Source organism: Haliaeetus albicilla, chromosome 21 (assembly GCF_947461875.1).
Source record: "Haliaeetus albicilla chromosome 21, bHalAlb1.1, whole genome shotgun sequence".
NCBI classification, from domain to species: Eukaryota; Metazoa; Chordata; class Aves; order Accipitriformes; family Accipitridae; genus Haliaeetus; species Haliaeetus albicilla.
The window spans coordinates 15,128,009-15,149,174 of NC_091503.1; the positions used below are offsets into that span (position 1 = coordinate 15,128,009).

The 21,166-nt window shown below is 37.3% G+C and overlaps 1 protein-coding gene across 2 annotated transcripts in view; it reads left to right on the forward strand.

Moving 5' to 3' along the window:
• The window catches only part of CDYL (chromodomain Y like), a 104,980-nt gene that overhangs the window by 28,760 nt on the left and 55,054 nt on the right, over positions 1–21,166 (forward strand). For both annotated transcript variants that reach the window (XM_069809013.1, XM_069809014.1), the window contains exon 2: positions 18,541–19,207. In XM_069809013.1, the coding sequence (XP_069665114.1) occupies positions 18,541–19,207 (667 nt within the window). The remainder of the gene's footprint in view (positions 1–18,540; positions 19,208–21,166) is intronic.

Sequence of the window (21,166 nt, forward strand, 5' to 3'; positions counted from 1 at the left end):
AGCCTATTTGTAGTACCTGAAACATTCTTTTATTTTCTCCCTTAAATTTTGCTTTCTATTTGGTGTGGTTTGGTTTATTTCTTATTCTCTGTATGCAGTTGTTAGGGTTTTTTTTTCTGATAACCAACACTAAACCCCCTCCACCAAACTCATTCAGCTGATTTGAGAAAATGTGGAGTTAACTATCCAGCAAAGTGCAGGATGACTCATGAGTCAGGAGATTCCTGGTTTGAAAAGGTCCTTAATTACTGGGGGCTGGACCCATGTATCCAAACAATAGGAGGTGGAGATGAACAGCTTCAAGGTGCGTTTCTATTACAGCTTTTAAGCTGAGCTGAGTGGGGACTCTGTGGTTTCCCTTTTGACCCATCCCAAACTGCAGTTTCCTGTCTTGTATGAGTGCTGCTGATGAGCTGATCTATTGGTGAGGCAGTTCGGGGAGCTGGTGAGTTTTATAGCAGGTGAGGGTACGGGGGTAAAAGGTTCCTGCATGCTCTCCCTCTGAGATCAGATGAACTCCAGTCCTATTCCCAAGGGAAGGGTCTGGGACACCCTGGGGGTGGGAAGAATGGGACTGTGGCAGAAATGCTTTAGTTGTTGTCATTAAACTTCCCTTATAGGAAGGCCGGAGAAACGGCTAGGTGATGTGATGAAATGACCTTTCTAAGGCTTTGGGTTTATTTGCTAAATGGGTAGGAACGTTGTAGTACTTAATCATTTAGTTAATCTTCAATGGGCTCAGTTATTAGGAGGCAGTTGATTGTGGGGAGGAAGAGAGGAGAGGGGAAGAGGGAAGATAAAAACAAGCTGTAAGACAGAATATATTGTGACAGTGGGACAAAATGTTCCATGACCCACTACAAGAAGTCTTTGGACATTTTAGTATCTGCACAAGAACGGTTGTGATTGATTATCACTGAGTGGTGCCATTTCTTCTTACGGTCATCGGGTTTGTCAAATCACATCAAGCAGAAGAGAGAGCTTGCAATTCCAGGGAAGAGCTGTCTTCAGTGGAAACTGTATCTGATGCCTGCAAAGGCCATCAAACCCAACAACAAGGTCTCTGAGTTGGATCCAGCTATCCTTTTTGAAGAAGACCTTTCTCTGTTTCATCATGTAGTTACTGTCAAAGTTCTTGGTTTCAAAGTAATTCAAAAAGCCTTTCTGATGCCTGTTAGCTGATAGAAAACAAAAGAGAATAAAAGGAAAAATAACGCAGCTATTCCTTGGAATGACTAGCTTTCAGTTGATTAAAGTAATTAAACTGATTCTTGAGGAGCTGCAATATTCTTAAAATTGCATATAAGGGATGGGGAGGAGTAATAGTGAAATAATGACTGCCCATTTCAGGATAGTTTATAATTTACCGGCAACATAACACCTTACCTGTAAGCATCTGTAGACCTTCATTCTGTTCCATGAGACCACAGCTAAGATTAATGTTATGTTGGCATAAGTTAGCACTGGTGCCACAAAAAGCAGAAAAGCTCTTTTCCTGTGCCTGGCAGCTTCCTCCTGCCCCTGTGCATGGCAAAGCTTTTGAGCAATAATGGTGCACCATGATACTGGAAACCAGTTCAAGTTTAAAATATTTTTATCTTCATTGGGACGTTTTAAAGCTAGATCTGTTTCCCAGACTGGTTCGTTGTGTAGCTAAAACACCCTGTGCTAATGTTGGGGGGAGGGTCCAAAGAGCAGGGACTGCTTACATTGGCACCAGTGCCCATACCAAAAGAAAAGTACCTCGTATTACTGTGTTAGACACCACTGTCTTGGTTATGCTGGTATTTTTAACGTTTTCTTATGGAAATGGGGGGGGGTTGTGTGGTTTGTTTTGTTTTAAACTAGAAGGCAAGGCTTTTGTGTTACTACTCTGGCACTGGTATCCTGGCTATGTGATTGCCTGAATATCACCTTGCTGTGGGGTATGGTTGAGTCCCATTGAGGGTGTTAAGTCCGGAGACTGTAGCAGACTGTGTATGTATAGAACATCTGACTTTTGGTGTCTGGGGTAGTCTGGATCTTATCTGTGTCGTGGCTTTTTGCTCTAAGTGTTAAGTGTTTTCAAGTGTCCTCTGCTTTGCCCTCTTGGAAGCTAATTAACCTTTAAACATCAGGGTCCTCACTGAAAGCATTTCTGTGAAGAGCTAGCTAAAACTTAGAATTTCCAACACAGGGAAATTATGATCAACAGGATTTGTTTGCGTTTGGGGGGAACAACAGAGGATGATGGTGCTTTTTCTTGGTGGAAGTAAATTGAAATTAACTTTCTGACAGTAGAAATTCTAATCTTGTCTTTTCTTGACAATGTTGAAGTTGAGCTGAATTTTGATACTTCAACCCGCATTTTGCCAGTGTGGCATATTGTCTTCAGGGTGTTGTCATTTTGGAACCTCACTATATTATTTAACCAAATGAACCAGGATCTTTGGCCAAGTTATTTCTCCCATAATGCACTGACAGTTATGTCCCTCTTGTGCTTCCTGCACAGGCAGGTAGGAGGCATGCCTGCATAATGTGAGGAATTGCATCATCTTCTGAGGAAGGGCTTGTGATCCTCAGAAAAGAGTGGGGGCTGTAGGAGCTTGGACGAGAGGCCATCATGTCAACTTTTGTAGGAGAAGGAACTTAAATTGGTTTTAAATAACTTTAAAGCAGAGTACATTGAGTTGCTATAAATATCATGTTGAGAAGTTCTAACTCGGATCAGACCAAGAAAGAAAAAGTGTCTTATGATTTTGTTGATTGGAGAAAATAAAACTTTCAGGAGAATTGACATTCCCTATGGAAACATTAATTTAATGAAAACTGCCTTACTGATAAGAAAATATTTAATTTGAAAAATTCCTGACAATATATAAATTTAATAAGTAGTTATCTCTGTTGCCTATACTTTCCAAACTGCCTCTCTAACCCTGACTCTAGAGTCACTGGTCTGAATGAAACAGACCATAAGGGCTGCTACTCCAGTTCAAGCACTTGATCTGCTGGTGGCCTAGGCTTTTCCATCAAGTTTTTTCACCCTGTTGTCAATGAAGTATTAATCCTCATCTTTCTACTTCTTAAAAATACTGAGTGGCTTTTGATGTAAGAGATGGTCTGTTGGACCAAAGATCCACCTAGGTAGTGTCCTATCTTGAAATAACAGTAGTGAATGGATAAAGAATAGTAAGACAGCACAGAATGACTCTTCCTTTGGCATATCCTTCTCATCACCAGGAAACAGTAATTTAAGAGCTTCCTGAGCTACAGTTTGCACTGGGTATTTAGTAATCAATATGGATCTATAGTTCATAAATTTGCCTAGTCCTTCCACAATGTGATGTGGCAATCTGTTCTACAACTTTCTTTTATTTTTAAATAAAAATACTAATTTTTTTCACTAGGTATACCCTGCTTCTTGTTGTTATTGGAAGTATAGGAAATATTTCCTATTCATTTTCTTATTCATCATTTCATATACCTCTTAACCTCATTTATCTCTTTCCCAGATTGGAGAGTCAGTCTGTTTAGTTTTTCCTTCTTTGGAAACAGTTACAAACTTCTGGTAGTTCTTGTCACTTGAGATGATCTGATCTCAAAAAAAGATGGAGAGACAACTGCACATGTTATACCATGCAGGACTTGAGGAATTCAAGCAAACTTCAAAAAGTTCGTTAATTGTGTTTTAGGGTTTTACAGGTTGGAAAAAGTTCTAGTCCCCAGAGTTCAACATTTTCATGTTTGTGATGAGTTGTTTAAGCAAGAAGAACCCAGTGGCACTGGGAAGTACAAAAAAAGATGGTGCTTTAGATTTATTTTGGAGACGTGGGGTGAGCTAAAAGAGTTAGAAAAAGGATAAGACAAAAAAAGCAAACTCAGAAGGCCACCAGTCCTCAAAGATTTGTCTAGAGGCTTTGAGAGCTAAAGCCTGTTTCAGTAGAGGATTCAGTTTTACACATGGAGTAGTGTAGCGCAACTTAACCAATCCTTGCAAATATCAGGAGTTCAAAAAAGAAGCCCCTTAGAGTACCATCTGTTCTAGGAAGTTGGATTGTAAAGTTGTTTGTCTTGTCTGTCCACCCCCACCCATATAAAACATGAGCATTTCCATCCCATAGACACTTAAATTTTAAATACAGTCAGCAGAACCTTAACTTCAGCTGCGAGTTTAGGAAAGTCTTGAAGGATTTCTCTTTAATTCTGGATATCACCACTTTCATTCTTCAGAACTGGTTCCAAACTCTTTAATAATGAGAATCACAGCAATTTAATTTTTTATTTGTATTATTGCTGTGTAGTACAAAGTAAATCCTCTCCCCCAGTAATCAATAACAGTTAAAAGTAGTACAATTAACATTATTAAAATGATAAATAATACTGCAAAATGAACTTAAGATGGAAACAACTGACCATGTATTTCTCCTGATTTTATTTGTCAAACTGAATTTCTCTAAATTTGGTTGCAATTTTTAATGGGATTTTTATTTTTTTTAAGTCTTAATATTTTTTCCCAAGTACGAATTTACTCCACTTTGTTAGAACAACTTCCCTAATTTGTGACAGTATTTTGAATTCTGTTTCTCTCCCTTTTTACTTAAATACACATATCACCCTTCTTCAAAATGCAGTCTATTCATTTGGGTTGCTAGACCCAAGCATTAGTAAGTCAATCTGATAATTTGAATGGACTGTCCATCATAGTATCCAAATACCCCCTTATTCAAACCGGTAGTCACATCTAAACCAGTAGTAGTAAGCATTCTACTGTAAACATACGCTGCCTTGGAAAAACCCTCTGAGGGAAAAAGATACACTGGTGAATCCGATTTGTTTTGTTTTGGTTTTGTTGGGGGTGTGGGGGGCAAGGAATGGTGATGTAGACTGCAAACTGGATGCCTTGGTCTAGACAGGATACTGGCATTTGGAAAGCTGTGAAGGTGTAAGAGAGAACTGGCACAGTTTATGCAGCAGTGTTTTAGGGTGTAAGGAGGCAGATCGAAACAGTTATATTACGGCTAATGGTGGAAGAAAACTTACACTGCTTCTAATACACACATTACATTCAACAAATGGGCTGTCACTCATAATGTTAAGCTAAAAAAAAAAGGCAAAATAAATGTCTGCTCTAACAGTAGTTGGTCTGCAAAAGTGTATCTTTCATATCCTGTCATAGACTGGTAGGTAGGAAAAAAAAGCATCCCATTATAAGTTAAGGTACTGTTAGCAGGGTCTCTCTAAAGCACATACACACAGACATGTACAAAATCCTTTAGAAGAAATAAACCATTTTCCCTCAGATTTCATTTTGAAAGTGACACTCGCTGGTTGTGTATAGTGGAAACTGAAACAAAATTTCACATTCATCAGTAATTTATCCTTTAGGATTAAAGAGGAGTCTGTTTCACTTCCCTTTCTCCTTGCTCCAGTGAGATGTCACAGAGTTCTGGAAGCATCAAGAAGAATAATTTCATTCAGAAGTCAGCATCTGAATATATGGAATTAAGACAAAAAAAATTAAAAATGCTTCACTTAAATGCTTTTCTACTTTGGAAGTAGTCATGCATGCATTGGGGTTTTTGGGGGGGGGGGCGTTGGTTTTTGGTTTAGTTTTTTTTTTAAACAGAGCGCTCTGAAGATTCCAATCTGGCTCTTGAATAATTATATCTAAATGTGAGATGACAAGTTAAAATGACATTGTGCCTACAGAACAAAAATTAAAAAAATTTATGTAACCCTTCTTGCGTTTATGGGGAGTACTAATATAGGTTCCTTGGAAAATTTTGTTTGTTTTGTTTTCTGGATTGGGATGGTTTCAGTTTTACTTATCCTGTGTTTTAGTTGTTAGAAAGCAAGACTTCTTTAAACATGCAGTCAGGGTTAAGGAATACATAGAAGAGACAAAGTCCTAATCCTTTGCTTTGACACCACATTGCACTTGATTACTGTGAAAAGATTCATGTCATAAAAACAAATTATTAAAGACTTTGGGTAGAAAAGCTTCTGAAGGAGACGGACTTCTCAAAACTGTGATATCATCCTCCTGTAATTGAAGACATTTCAAGAACAAGGAGCGAAAGACAAACATATGCAAGCAAGAAACTGGAAGGTTTTAATTCATACACTTTCCAGTATCCTATAAAATGTAATTAATTAGCCTTTAAGTATTCTTGATTATGCAATTAATTATCTTTAATACTTATATACAATTTGTAATTATTTTAATGTGTATAAACTCAGTATTCAGTCTTCAAAGTAATCTCCAAAAATAATGCATTCCTTTAGGTAACTTCCTCATCTCTGATATTTTTTCAGTTGAGGGACTCTGGATTAGATTTCTTTTGTGCTCATGACAAACTAATGTAAACCATGCTGGTACAGAACTGCAGCAGTTTTCACCATAACTCCGTATTCTCATTATTCCAGAAAAACTCACCACTGCTACATCTCCACTTTTTTTTTTCCTGCTCTGTCCCACTTCCATCACATAAGTGTATGATTACACAATAAACCAGCTGAAAACCAAAACATTTTTGGGATATATTTATTTTTAGGCAGATCCATGCACTAGTTTAATTCATAACATTGCTGCTTTCTGGAGAAGGAAGGAATCACCTGTTTTTTACAGTAACAGAACCAAGTTGTTCCAGATTCAACAGAATATGAAACAAAGGTGTTTGTTGTCATGGATTATAATCATGAGAACAAGGAAGGGTTTTGTTTTGTTTTTTTTAAGACCTCATCTGCTGAGGGAGAAAAAACTTAAATAAATCTTACATTCCGCCAGAAATGTAGTACATGCATTACTAACACGCCTCTAAAAAAACCCAACAAAAAAACAAACAGAAAAACACACAAAAAACCAAACCACAAACAATTTAAGAGGAAAGCACTTTTAAAAGAAAAAAAAAAGTTGAAGGAATTATTAAAGGATATTTAATTTTACCTAATGCTTAACTGTTTGTGTGATTTCAGATTAAAAAAAAATCTTTCTCACATTGATGGCATGACTAATCTCACTGAATATAATGAAAAGCGTAGCCATAAAATCAAAGTCTAAATTAATCAGTGATATGTATCTTGGTGACTGGTTAGTAATAATAAAAATAGCAAGGAAAAAGCTGAACCTTTGTGTTACTTAAGTAGCAAGGTGTGGAAGATGCAGGTTTATGAACTACATGACAAAGTACAGCAGTTTGGACACAGTTTCCAGGAAATCCCTTTACAAATTGTTTACAAAATTTGTGCATTTGTTTTAGAGATTCAATTCTGTTCTCTGTAACACCACTGTAATGGTAACAATATCAATTAATTTAGTTTAATTTTTGAGTAACTGTAGAGATAAGACTAAATCCTGTGCTGAGTAGCACTAATTGTACTTTATGGTGCTAAAGTATTAAAAATGCTATCAAAACCTATCACAAAAGACCTTTAATATGCAAGCATCTTTTTTTAAAGGTATGTTTTAAAACACATTCAAGTTAACCACTAGCTATTTGAATTTACAGGTGCTACTGGACTTTGCCAACAGGTGACTAGATTAATAACCTGAAAAAAGGGGAAGTATCTATTTTTAAAGAAGATCCCAAATTCAAAATATTTTCAAAAAATGTGTATTTCTAGAAACAGATGGACTCTTGGCAAGGAATTTGTAGCATAAATTCTTTGGATGCAGTATAGGTACACAGTCATAATGCTAGGTATAAAGACAAATGTGTAGGGAGAAAGGAACTGTCACCTGTCCTTCCAGTCAAATTTGAAAGTGAAGTATGTTTCTGTATTTTTATGTTACTGTAACTGTACTATGGCAAAGTAAGTATAAGTGGAATTTGGCAACTTGCTTCTAAATAAATTATTTTTATTTAATGTAGGCAGGGATTACAAAGGCTAGAAGTTTGGAAGACCAACATACCAGACCTTGCCTGAGCATTCCCTCAATTTGAGGACTTTGTGCAAAGAAACTGACTGGCATTACTTCTGCAGGAAAGGTGTTTTGTGAGGCAGTAGCTATTTTGGAAGGGTAACTCCCCACTGTTGACACTGGCATGTGAAGACTGTTTCTCAGTGCGGACAATCCATAAATAATGCTTATGTTGCAATGTGAAGATAATAATACGTGAGTTTATACATTCTTTTTGTGGCATTAGTTTGGATAGCTCTTTTTTTTTTTTTTTTTTCCAGTGGAGAAAGGGCAATAATGCTAAGATGTTATATATGAAAAACAGCTCTTAAGTAAAAAAGTGTTCACACTTACAGTGCCTATTTAAACTGACTTTAAATATGAAAAGACATAGTGAAGGGGACAATAGATGCCAGTGTATTACATGCTTAAGTCTTGATTCTCCATGCACACATTAGTGAATTTGTCTGTTTCATAAACAAAGAGGAGAGACAGTCATTTATTCTCTACAGCCTATACAGTATAGAAGTAATAATTTGAGATTGGTCAGTGAAATTGTACACATAACTAAGGCAAAAAGAAAGGTTTGGGCCTAACTTAAAATACTTCCTATATATTAAAAAACCTATTTGTGAACAGTGACTGTACCACAAACAGCTGCAGAGATTAAAGTGAATACAATGATTTTTAATTTTTTAAAAAATAAAAACAGTGTTATTTTGCCAGGTATTTTACAAATTACTTCAGTGTTGAAACTAGAGAAATGAGTGAGGGTTTAATATGCTGTTACAGTATAAAATGATGAGGAAAATAATCCTTAAGGCATTATTTGGAGAGCAAACGATGATGTGGGATTAGGAAAAGCACTGCAAATAGCAATATCAGATTCAGACAGCGACGAACACAGGGAAAGGAATAAAAAGCAACTGAGACTGAAGGAGATGGCATGAGAGATGATTCTTTTTTTTTTTTTCTTTTCCAAGAACTACTCTTTTAAACAGATGAAGTGTTATCTTAGAAGTGAGTACAGTGGGTGGGTGAGGATGCACCAAAAGCCAATACAGTATCCATATCTGGTAGAAAATACAGGAAAATATGTTCTTCCTCTGCAAAACAGCACGTGGTAGTTTACTTATAATATTTTTGTAGTAATAATAGAAAGGTGACAGATTATTTTATATGACATCTCTGCAGAGGGAAAGACTTGAATGCAAGTAGAGAAGGAAATCTGTGCTTGTAGAAGGTAACTCTTGGTTCCTTTGTTACTGAGGATGGACTTTAACAAGTTGTAGTGCCAAGCCATTTCTGCCTAAATGAAGATCTCGCCCATGGTTCTTTTAGGAAGAAGGTCTGGCTTTCCACAGGCTTTAAAACACATTGGCAAAAACTGCAGAACAAAGTTTAGGTTTCTTTAATGTCTGTGTTGTGTCCTTAAAAGGCACAGTTTTTAAGTGTTTTATCAAGAGTGCAATGGCTACTTCATGCTACAGCCAATTTTGAGACAATGATTTCTGGACAAAAATAGTGGGCAAGAAGTGTTTTTCTGAGTAACAAACAACTTCTTAGTTTTATTACATGATTCTGGAAACTGTGTTATTTTACCTTATCTTACTTCATTCCAGAGGATAGCAAATAGAATATTCTTCTAAAGAAGGTTTTTATATCTATATTACTTCAGAAATTCTTGTTAACCGTGTAATAGAGAAGTTGCTGCTACCCAGCTTTAAAAAAAAAAAAAAATCTGAATTATTGAAAAATGAGTTTAACTACCCCAGCACAAGCTGCTGTTAATGAAGCTACCATTTTCCAAGCCTAAAACACTTGTTTTTCATGCTGTTTGTTATCATTGCCAAAGCATGAGGGATTTTGAGAGGGGACAATGTGTTTTATCAATCAACATCAGGGTGATCAGATTAGTATCTAGTGTCTGTTACTTTTAGTGTGCATGTATGAACTGATGGTGGCTAGGACCAGTATATAACAGAGCTTAAGACAGTGCATATTTTCAAAAGACAATAGAAGAAAATCTTACAGCTATCAGTCCCTTTGATTCAGGACTTGTAATATCAATGTAATGTGTTAGGTTGAATGACTAGTGATTTGATGTAAAAAGTACGTATCATGCGTAAAGCATTAGACACATTCCAGGAAAATCATAATTACTTGAAATACGTTTTCATACAAATTATGCCAGCAGGAGGTATATGTATGTTAAAAACAGTGACACAATGTAGGCTAGTTTTATTTCTGATTGGCATGCTACTGAGTAAGCTAAGCGCTTATAAGGTCTGTGTCCCTGCTTACTGAGGTTTGGTCAAGTGATCTACAGTAGCAGATTCATGTCACTGTCCCTTCTGCAAGCAGTAGGCTGCTGAAAAGCCTTGTTTGGTGTTGGTAGATAAAAGTGTTCTTGTAGAATTAAGTGGAATTTCATTAAATTAAGTACAGCATAGCAAGTTCACTCTTCAACTGCCCTGTGATTTTCTTTTTCTTGCTCCTCGTTCTTGTTGCAGTTCCCGTTTCTGAAGTTTGCTTAGCCATGACAAAGTGTTCTCTAACATATCTGGAGTGCCGTTTTGCTGTGACCTACTCTCTCCTTAAATCACTCTTTTTAGACAAAATATTTTTAATCTTTATCAGTCACTTGTCTTTATAAAGTCTTTGTAATTGAGCACTAATGAGGATTCAGTTTCTCCTGCTTTGAAAGCAAAAGTCTGTAGTTTGGATGCTTAATGTTGACAAATTCTTCATCTGCTACTCTGTATTATTCTAGCAGAAGGATAAAGTGACAATATTTCTATTGGTGTAATCCTTTAAGTAAGTAGTAGTGAAACTGTTGAAGCTCTTACTGTGAGGTAGTTTTACTTTATTACTACATTTTCCCAAATGATCACATCCCAAAACATTATCATCTTTGGGTGAAAGTTTTGTCTTTCATGTTGCCAGAGTTGCTAATAATAAATGTACAACTCATTTTTCTATATTTTTAATTTGGGATAGTGTTGCTTGGGCCAAGTTTGGGACCTGCACTTTTCATGACTGCAGTGGAGACATACCAGCAACAGAATTTGACAAGTGCAGATGGAATATTTACCTCTGGGAGAAAAAAAAGATCCAGGATTTGCTTCCTGGGATATAGCTTTTAGAAATTAATTGAGGATGGGAAGAATTTCCTTTGTAAGTCTATGCGTGGGTGATATTGAGATCTAGTAACTAGTGATGAGAAAATTTTCAGTAACTTAATAACACAGTAATACTTATGTAATAGCTTTGACTGTCCAAAATGTGTGTCTTAAATCAAATGCTAGTAGTTTTTAATAGTTTATTCTGATTAGGGCCATTTCCATTTAAGAAGATAAGCCTATTTGATGCTACTTGTTCTTATTTCAAAGGGAGGAAAACAGCACGTTTGGTAAGAATACATTGTTGCAGGTGTTTGTTTATGTTCAGTATTTGTACAGATATTAACAGCTTTTCAGGTATTTTCATTCTGCTTTTGTGCAAAATAGAAAATGTGTAAGTCTGTCTTATCTGTTTGTAAATAAAAGGTTAGAACTGTTATGAACAGTGAGTTGATAAGAGTAAGATTTTCTAACCATTTTTGCAATAGCTAGATAACTATAATTAGGGTAAAACAGTTGATAAATTCTGCAGTAGACTGTAGCTTGTACCACAACTTGCTGTGATTATTTCTATGTAAATTGTACCTGGGAAGATCTGTGATGCTGACATTTTAGCATCAATCATCAGTGGTGACTTGTGAGGAAGTAAATCTCAGGCAAACTGTTTCTCCAGTGAGTTAATTCTCTAAAGCAAAGTGACTGTGTCACAGGTCCTCCCTCCCTACCCATTTCCCTGGTGTCCTCTATGGAAAAGGCATCTTACTACGATCTTTTTTCTGATTGCGACCTGTATTTTTCAATAGATCATAAAGAAGTTGCAGGTACAGTGATACTCAGTTTGTTGAATGTAAGTACGATGCATAAAACTTCCTAAAGCACCTTTCCAGGAGGTGGCTGTGCAGCCAGGCATGGCACACGCCACAGCTGTGATTCCCTGGATCCATTGGTGTTGATGAGAATGCTGTAATTAAATTATTTTGTCTATTGCCTTTGTTAAGAGTATGGAAGGATATAAGTCATAAGGTTGATGATGGATTATGAGCTTGACTGAGACAATTGTATTTTTATAGGCAACTTGATTAGAAATTTATACAGAGAGTGAATTAAAAGTTTAATTATGACCTGCAGGCCAGTATATTAATTGCATGTTGCGGATAGCCACAAAGTTAGCTCTTGCATGACTTGTGCCCAGGAATCCTAAAAGAATGGACAGTCTTTGACTGAAATAAAGCTTGGGAAGAAGAGAAATCTTGATATTTGTTTTAGCACGGTTATTTAATTTTTGGAAGGAGGGTTGAGATATAAAGTTTCCTTTATTGCACCGCTAGCACAAAGGACCATTGGAAGCATATTAGCCCTTTACATGACTCCTGTTCATATACATAAATGTGTTCCAACTTCACTGCACACACGGCTTCCCCAAAAGGAGTCTGGGAGCGGCTGCAGGTTGTAAAGCGATGATCCTGTATGAACTCATCCTGCTGGTTCTGATTGCCAGAAGACAGTTGAGTGGGTGAACTCTGTTGGCAGGCCTTGGGCTGGATCAGGTATCATCCCTCATCCCAGAGCTGTCACAAAAGTAACACAAAAGCTGTATCTGCTGTAGGTAATTTGACCGAAAGGCAATAATCTGCCCACATCTGATATGTGTTTATTTTGTACAGCTCTGGCTTTCAGAGCAATATATGTGTAATACAGTCGTCACCATAGCCAGAGAGTCCTGTGCCATATAGACACTCTGTCCAGTCATGCCATGAGGATGTAGCGGCTCAGTTTACAACAGTTCATCGACTGTTAATCCAATCACTCTGTCCTGCTAATCAAATCAGTCAGCTCCAGGAGCATGTGGCGGCAGGGTTACGTTCGCTCCCAGGCTAACGTGAAGAGAGCAACATGGAGCTGCAGTGAGGATGAACTCTGGGATTTAGACGGTATCCTAGTATAATTTTTTAATGATGTTATTTGGACTTAAACCATACAATATTATGGTTATGGTATTCTGAAGGTATGTGTGTTAAGCTGTTCTTAAAATTTACCTGCTGGTGCTAACTGCAGTGAGTAATGCTCTGAACTGGCGTTAAGTCATACTATTGGAAATGATGTATTTTCTAATAAAATATGTACACTGAAGATTTTAGTGCACATTTTGCAGACCTTCAGGTGTATTTTGGCATCCTTGTCAAATTTGTTTTTGAATAACTGTCTTCCCAAAACTATTTTCTCCTTTTACTTTAAGCAAAACTCAGCACTTTAACTGTTTTCATGTGTTGTATGCTGCTATATATTGCATTTTTTAATGTCGAATGCATTTATTTTATTTACAATAAGAGGTATTTGAATACTGCTTATCATTGACTTCTGCAAGATTTTAATAAATAGAGGATATAGTCATTCATAAACATTGCTGATTGCTTATGGATAATCATTTTGGATAATCAAGTCCCATTTGTACATGGAACAGTTTCCAATTTAACCAAGGGTGACTGTTCACATGTAGCGCATACATGTGTGCAAGACTTGCATTTATTCTAGCTTCAGTCTCTGAATTGGTGAATGTCTACAGTAGTAATTTGGCTCAATCGGAGAAAATCAGTAGAGTGAAGCAGTTGGTGCTGTGACCCCCACCTCTACATATTCTGCTGTGCAGCACTTTTATTTTGAACTAGATTTAGTGGAGCCTCTAAGGATCAAATATCCATGCCACAATGTGTGTTTAAACTGTTCAGAGCTGTTATTTGCTTGGACCTGTGTGCCCCCTTAGGGGCTGAAGCATGACAGATAACACCATTGCATTGGTAACACCATTTCCAGTTTATATTTCTCCATAAAGAATCCACATCACGTATTCAAAAACTGGTCTGTGAACAAAACCATTGTGCAGTAAGCGGCAATAGTGTGGAGGGGAGAAGGATTTGCTTCTAAATTGCACTATTGCTCTTGAACCAAAACACTAATGTAAACATAGCCTTCAGCTAACTGAACAAGGCCGCCTCCTATGTTTTACGGACAACAGATAGAGTATGAAGTCAAGTAGATTCTATTCTGTTAACTTTAAATTAATTTAGCCTGACATGAATGTGAGGACAGAGAGGAACATCATGGGAATGGAAAACGGATTTATGATAAACAAGGCAGTACTCACTGAATATTTACATGCCTACTTATATGTTTATTTTGCTCATTCTGTTTTCTGTCGTCCCAGCCCCCGCCCCCAACATCTGTAGCTTTAGTTTAATCTCTTCAAATCTTCTGTTAAAGTATGGTCTTTTTATATATATAAAATATATATATGTGTATGATATAAACATATATATAGATCTACACAATGTATGCCTTATATAGAGTCTACAGATGTGCCCAAATTACAATGCTTTAGACTGAGAACATCCTCTTGAATTTCATCCTTACTTTGATTGACCTGAACTAAAGATCTTTCATCGTGGATTAAGACTGCGTGTCCTTTTTCTGACTGTAGCAGAACAAAGAGGTTACGGTACCTGTCCTGCCCATAGGTGTTTGTTGTCCTCTGCTGGAAGCTGCAGTCTTCTTAGGTATGTCAGGAAATACTGCATAAATGTGGCTGCTCTCCAAACCAGTTATTTCAGGGATGCCTACATTAGCTCAGGTATTCTTAATATCTAAACCAGGTCACTTTGACAGAATTGCATTAGGGAATAATTACACAAGAACTTGTGCTGACAGATGGGGAGGAGCTGTTGTCTCTGAGCACAGGATGGGGAGGGGCAGTTGCAGTATTACTGTTTTTACCTGGCACAGCTGTAGCCAAACAGCACTTTGGCCTGCAATCTTACCTTGTTCTTGTCTGTTTTTTTTAAAAAGTATAAATATGGTATATTTTGTTAATAAAAGCAATTACAATCAAAGTATCTGCTTCTTCAGGGAGAGGAAGCAAACATGAACTGATTCTCAGCAAATTCATGGAAAGAAGGGAAATTTACCATTTTACAGATGGGAAATCTCAGATACAATTATGGTATGTGGGATTGTAATTTGGGCACTCCACCATTGGATTATACCTCTGAGCAGTGTGTTGTTTTCATGTTAGTTTTTCTGCAGGCTGAGTTTTTGAGTGTCATTGATCAGTACCCCATGTGGGGAAAGTGATAACTTAGCATGCTAAAATAAACTGGGAGATGTTATCTTTTGCCACCCAGATAGTTTGCCTGATAACTTTCCCTCACACCTGTTTTATCTTTCCTTTTTATATAATTTTCCTTTTTGTTTTGATTCTTCCACAACACCTGAAAACTAACCATTAGCAGCAAATCCTGGCAGTACAGAACCTTTTACTTACTAAAAATAAATATTACCCTGTGGCAGAAGGCATTGGACACTGTAGAAATGGTAGTTGGCATGAACTAGTTGTCGCCAGCATTTCTGGTGTGATCGTGGCTAAAGATGTGGTCTAGCTCTTACCCTGGTGCTTAAGGGCACTCTCTGAACTAACTCAGCATAAGATCAGAAAAGCACCAGCTTAGCTCTAAGGTAACAATAGTGGGGGGAGAAGCAATACTGCCTGTGCAGATGTTACCTAGCTGTTCCAACAGGTTAAATGTATCATCAAACCGCACCATAACTGATGTGTCAAGAAGTAGGAACGTGGATTTTTTCCCCACCCAGTTGTGTTCTTTTTGCATTTTAATATTTGGATGTAAGTCATTAGTATCTTCTAACATAAGAAGATATCTTGCATTATATTTCGTGTCATGTCACCACTGTACATCAAAGTAGAAATGGATGACTTGGGCAAGCTTTCTTCTTCATTAGGAAAAGAGAAGTACAAGTTTGTGGTCTCTGGTTTTGCCATGAAATTGAATTTAAATCTGCCACTAGTTCAAGATGAATATTCCTGTTCTATACCCAAGCCTTCTGTACATTGTGGAAGCATTCCAGTTTCCTCTTCCCAAATCTGGATGAGAAACACACATGTAGCTGTTATCACCAGCAAAAGTATTGAAGCAGAATATTCCTGAGCAGTTTTTCAAGTGGTCCTAGGGGAGTTAGACTAATCAAGCTGAGGCAATCCAAAAAGTCCCTCACTAAAGCTCTGAAGCCACATGATAAATTGTGTATCACAGGTTAATTGCTATAATTTTTGTGTTGTAAATAAAATAGAAATAAGATGTCTTCAAGAAGAATTAAAGGGCTAGGAAAAAAGGCTCCTTTTAATCAAAAAGAGCAATGTCAAAGTAGGCTTTGTTGCAGACTTGGACAATACAGCTAAATATAACGGTTTTCTTTATGCATTTCTGTTTGCTCTATAAATCATCGGGTTGGGAATGGATTTTTGTGTCTCCTGTTCTAGAGTTCATCTGTTATCTCTGCAAGGTGTCTGGTTTTTTGGATGAGAGGGATGGTTTCCTACTTGAAAAGGGCATGTGCTTAATGGGTGGCCTTTCAGTATTGAAAGACGTTAGTAGAACTTTGTGCCCAGTAATCGATGATGTTTGTTACAAAGATTTCCTCCTAGAAAATAAAAATACCTTGCTAGTAGTAGAGATCTTTCTCTAAGAATCATGTTTTTAAAATCTATTTTAGAAGGTCAAGAGAGGGAGAGAGGATAAGCAAGACTATAGCAGTAACTGCTTCTTTGACAATATATCAAGTTTGATTCATGAGTTTGTTTTTATTTTTTAATTTAACATTTCTGGCTTAATACTTGACAGTCTTTTTACTAGTCTACTAAAAAAATTATGAAGGCATATTTCTCTATAATGACTTTCTGATTTGGGGTAGCATTTTTGTTAAGATGTTCCTAAATACAGTTTCATGGAAAAACAGTAGTTTCATTTTTCTAGCTGCATGTCCAGTAACTTTACTAAAAAGTGAAATACTAGAATAAAAATAGTTTTAATGTATTTTAACATTTTAAATAATATTTGGATAATTTATACTGCATTACTTTCTAGAAACCGTGTTGAATGGTACAACTGAGTAACAAAGTAAAGGTGGAGCTAGTTTGTGTTTGGTTTTTATTTGTGTGTTGTTGTTTTGATTGTTTTGGTTTTGTTTTTTTTTTTTAAGACCTATGCAAACAGAGCTGTGCAACTTCCTAGAGACAGGACAGCATAGTACAACACCTGCAGGGTATCACATGAAGTTGTAGGATGTGTAGTTACATTGCTGCTGAGATTATTATAATATAGTAATCATTTAACCTCACTGTTGAAAACCAGGCAGTACATTATGAAAACATGCCACATATAAAACTGAGTTGCACTCTTAAGAGAATCTGTTGTCAACAGTCATATGATTCAGTAATGAATCATATACCATTTATGTATACCATACATACCTCTATTTTCCTTCCATTCTTCCAAACTGTTCTGTAGTTGTTCCATTTGGTTAATGCTACTCCAGTAAATGTTACTGGTCTTCAGAGGTTCTCCTAGGTGCGTGCTATGTCAGCTTACATGCGTGGTCTTTGTTCATGAGGGGCTAGGAGTTAAATTAATAAGTGATAGTCCCATTCCCCACCCCTGCCTTTTTTTTTTTTTTTTTTTAAATAACCAAAAGGAAGATAGAAATGGGGAAGAAAGCTGTATTGGTCCCATAACTGAAATGAAGTGGGCTGGAGGATTTACCAGAAGGATCAGCCTGGGTAGGAAAAATGAAATAAAAAGGGGAAATCCTAAGACTAGCCTTCCACAAACATTTCTTCTTTTTCTGTAAAAGATTTCCCTTTCTGCAGGACTAGCATGACTGGCGTGAGTTTTGGTACGAGGCGTGAGCCTCTGTCCCTGCAGCTGCTGCTGTCTGCCCTGTCTGCTTTACCCCAGTGCCTGAATTCCTCTAGCCTGTGGGTTCTACGTGCAGTTGTAGCATATGCATGCTTAATACTTGTGACATAAATATCATCTCTATTTGCAGATAAGCAAAGCATGGTAATTTGTTAAAGTATGTGTATCAAAGACTGGCCAAAACAAGTTCTCTGTTTTCACAAGAACAACAGCCTCTAAAAAAAAAAATCTTCTGTATTTGCCCCAATTTCTGAGCTGTACGATATTGTCCCTGGTAGCTAAAGGATAGCTCGCTGTAAGTAAGAGATTCTCTCATATGCCTTATTCTAAGCAAGCAAATTAGTCAAACAATATCAAACTGATAAGTTTTGTAAGGTAAACACACTGTGTTTGTACAGCATATTTAAACATGGTCTCTATATTCAAAGAGGGAAATCCTATCCACGTTGAAGTTGGTGTCAAAACTTTGCTGGGGCCAGTGTTGATTGTCAACTGTAATGTGTTATATTCAGGTTCTTGTGCATGCAAAATACTTACTGAAGAACAGTTTTGGTATTTTAGAACATCTTTTATGAGATGGAAGTAACAATCTGAAGTTTAAAGAGAAGAATTTCCAGTCAGCAGTGAAAGACTGTAAGCTAAAGAGCTACAATACAGAATTATACATCTACAAGAGTATTTTTAAATCTATCTACACTTAACAAATTTTTTGCATGCAAGTTGCTTGCATGAGTTATGTATCTGCCCATGTCTAATGTTTAATTTTCCTTTTTAACAGGTAGAGAGAATTGTTGACAAGAGGAAAAACAAGAAGGGAAAAACAGAGTATTTGGTGCGATGGAAAGGATACGACAGTGAAGATGATACTTGGGAGCCAGAACAGCACCTTGTTAATTGTGAGGAATATATACATGAATTTAACAGACGCCACAATGAAAAGCAGAAAGAAAGCACATTAACCAGGACAAACAGGACCTCTCCAAATAACGCCAGAAAACAAATTTCTAGATCTACCAATAGTTCTTTTTCAAAGACATCTACTAAATCTTTAGTTATGGGTAAAGACCATGAGTCAAAAAATAATCAACTCTTTTCTGCCACCCAGAAGTTCCGGAAAAACAATTCACCATCCCTTTCTGGAAGGAAAAATATGGACCTTGCAAAATCAGGTATTAAAATCCTAGTGCCCAAAAGCCCAATTAAGAGCCGGACAACAGTTGATGGCTTCCAGAATGAAAGCCCAGATAAAATGGACCATATAGAGCAGGATCAAGAAGACTCTGTAGCACCAGAAGTAGCAGCAGAAAAACCAGTGGGAGCTTTATTAGGACCTGGTGCAGAGCGTGCTAGGATGGGGAGCCGACCAAGGATACATCCATTAGTGCCACAATTGCCAGTGCCAGTAACAGCCACAATTGCATCAGCATTAACAATAAATGGAAAAGGTATGTGTACGAGTCGGTCATTTTTTGTGTAGATTTTTCATTTGACTGATCTTTTTTACCGTTCAGATGCAAACAAGCTATCCACTCTGTTTAAGCCATGTTAAATCAAGTCTGGAGAACTTCACGACTTTATTTTACATAACTGTATGACTACAAAGCCATTTCGAATTTTGCCAGCTTTTGCTTTCCTCGCAGCGATTCATTGGTATTTGTGTTTTCAGAATCACCATAAGATACATCTGTGTTTGCCTTGACATTGTGTGGTACACATATTCAGTGTACCATTTCCAGAGATTACATCATTGCTTTAAGTTTATTTAAATAGGTCAAATTTGGTATGAATATTAGAGACATAAATTATGGGAATAGATGAATGATGTGAGCAGGGATTCTTCATAACAGTTTACGTATCTATTTTGTTATAAATATTGAATGGAAAAAAAAACCTGTGAGAATGACTTTGCTTAAAAGAAACAAAGTTGAAAAGTTTTGTTTCAGTGAAAATTTGAGCCAGTTGTGGAGATACATATGCCTTCTGCCTGGATTGAATTCTGTCTTCATTATATTTTATCAATATTTTGTTGTTTATACCTCATTTGATATTGGGAGCTTATTTAGGTTTGATGCCTGCCTTGCTAACATCTCAGTAGATGACAGTTTATTCAACTTGTACTGTAAAATTTGTGATACCCAAGAAACCCAAACTGCTTTTGTGGGAGGAAGCTGTTTGTTCCCCCCACCCAGCTGAGACCCTTGTTTAAGACTTCCTGGTCCTCCTTCTTGTGCCCCAAACCTTTGTTCTTCCCTGACAGACCCAGGCTGTTGTGTAGGCACAGGTGTTCTCAGAAGCATGCTTTTGAGGCTAAATTTTCAAGTGTAATGCTGCATCCTCAAATAAAATGCAGTGGGTAAAATCTGCAGGTATGCTATTAATGATGGCTTGCTGGAAAAATTGCTTGAAAACCAAGGATTGGACCTGCCAAAAAACACACTTAGAGACAAACTATAGAGGCAAAAAAATGTGTTGGAAGACTTTGGGAGAGTTTGCGTTGGGTGCCCCACTGTTGCTTGCATTCAGATTTTCTGAAAAAAACAGCTGCAGTGGGAGAGGTTGAAAAGCAGTGGACAAGGGAGGAGGATGCTCCTGGAGCTGTGGTGTCAGGTCATGGACCAACCCATTTTGCTGCAGATGAACTAGGTAACCATGGTAATGCACACACAGATGCCAGGAATATCTCTTCCTTTGCATGGGCTAAAGAAGGAATGTAAATCTCAGAGGATGTAAACAAAGCTGGAGGGGAAAATGCAAGAGATGCCAGTATGTGAGTTTTCTGAGTATGTGAGGTAGAGGAGTGTGTTTGCGCGTGTCATGGTTTTGTGATAATTAATATGTGTTTTGGAGTATGGTGGTGTTCCTAGTGAAGTGATTGAAGTGCTGCCTTCAACGTCATGTTTTTTTGCCTCATGGCATTCAGAAAAAAAACTTGGACACAAAGGACCTTCTTGGATCTATCAGCAACCACAAATGATTAAATCATTCCCACCAACATTTCACTCTGGTATTAGTGGTACAGCAAGGGCCTAGTTACAGGGCGTCGAGTGGAAGTAGAAAGACCTGCGCAGGAATGGTAGTGACACATAAAGCATTAGCTGAGGTGCATTTATCTGTTTCACTGAGATGTTACAATTTCCTCAGCTGCCACCACCTCCTTCAGCTCTTCTTAGGCATTTGTCTGGGCAACTAACGCTGAAAGCTATCAACTGACCCTAGGGATGATGGGAATACGAGATTTTTCTCACACTTAGGTTTTCATGAGCTCTTAAGGTGTAGATCAAAAAAAGGAGGGCCAAGGAGATAGTTACAATACATGGTTGCCCAAAAATACACAGTATGTTTCCACCTTCTGTCTGCTGCTGGAGGGATATTAGTACACGTAAGTTAACTGAGGATTTCCCTCT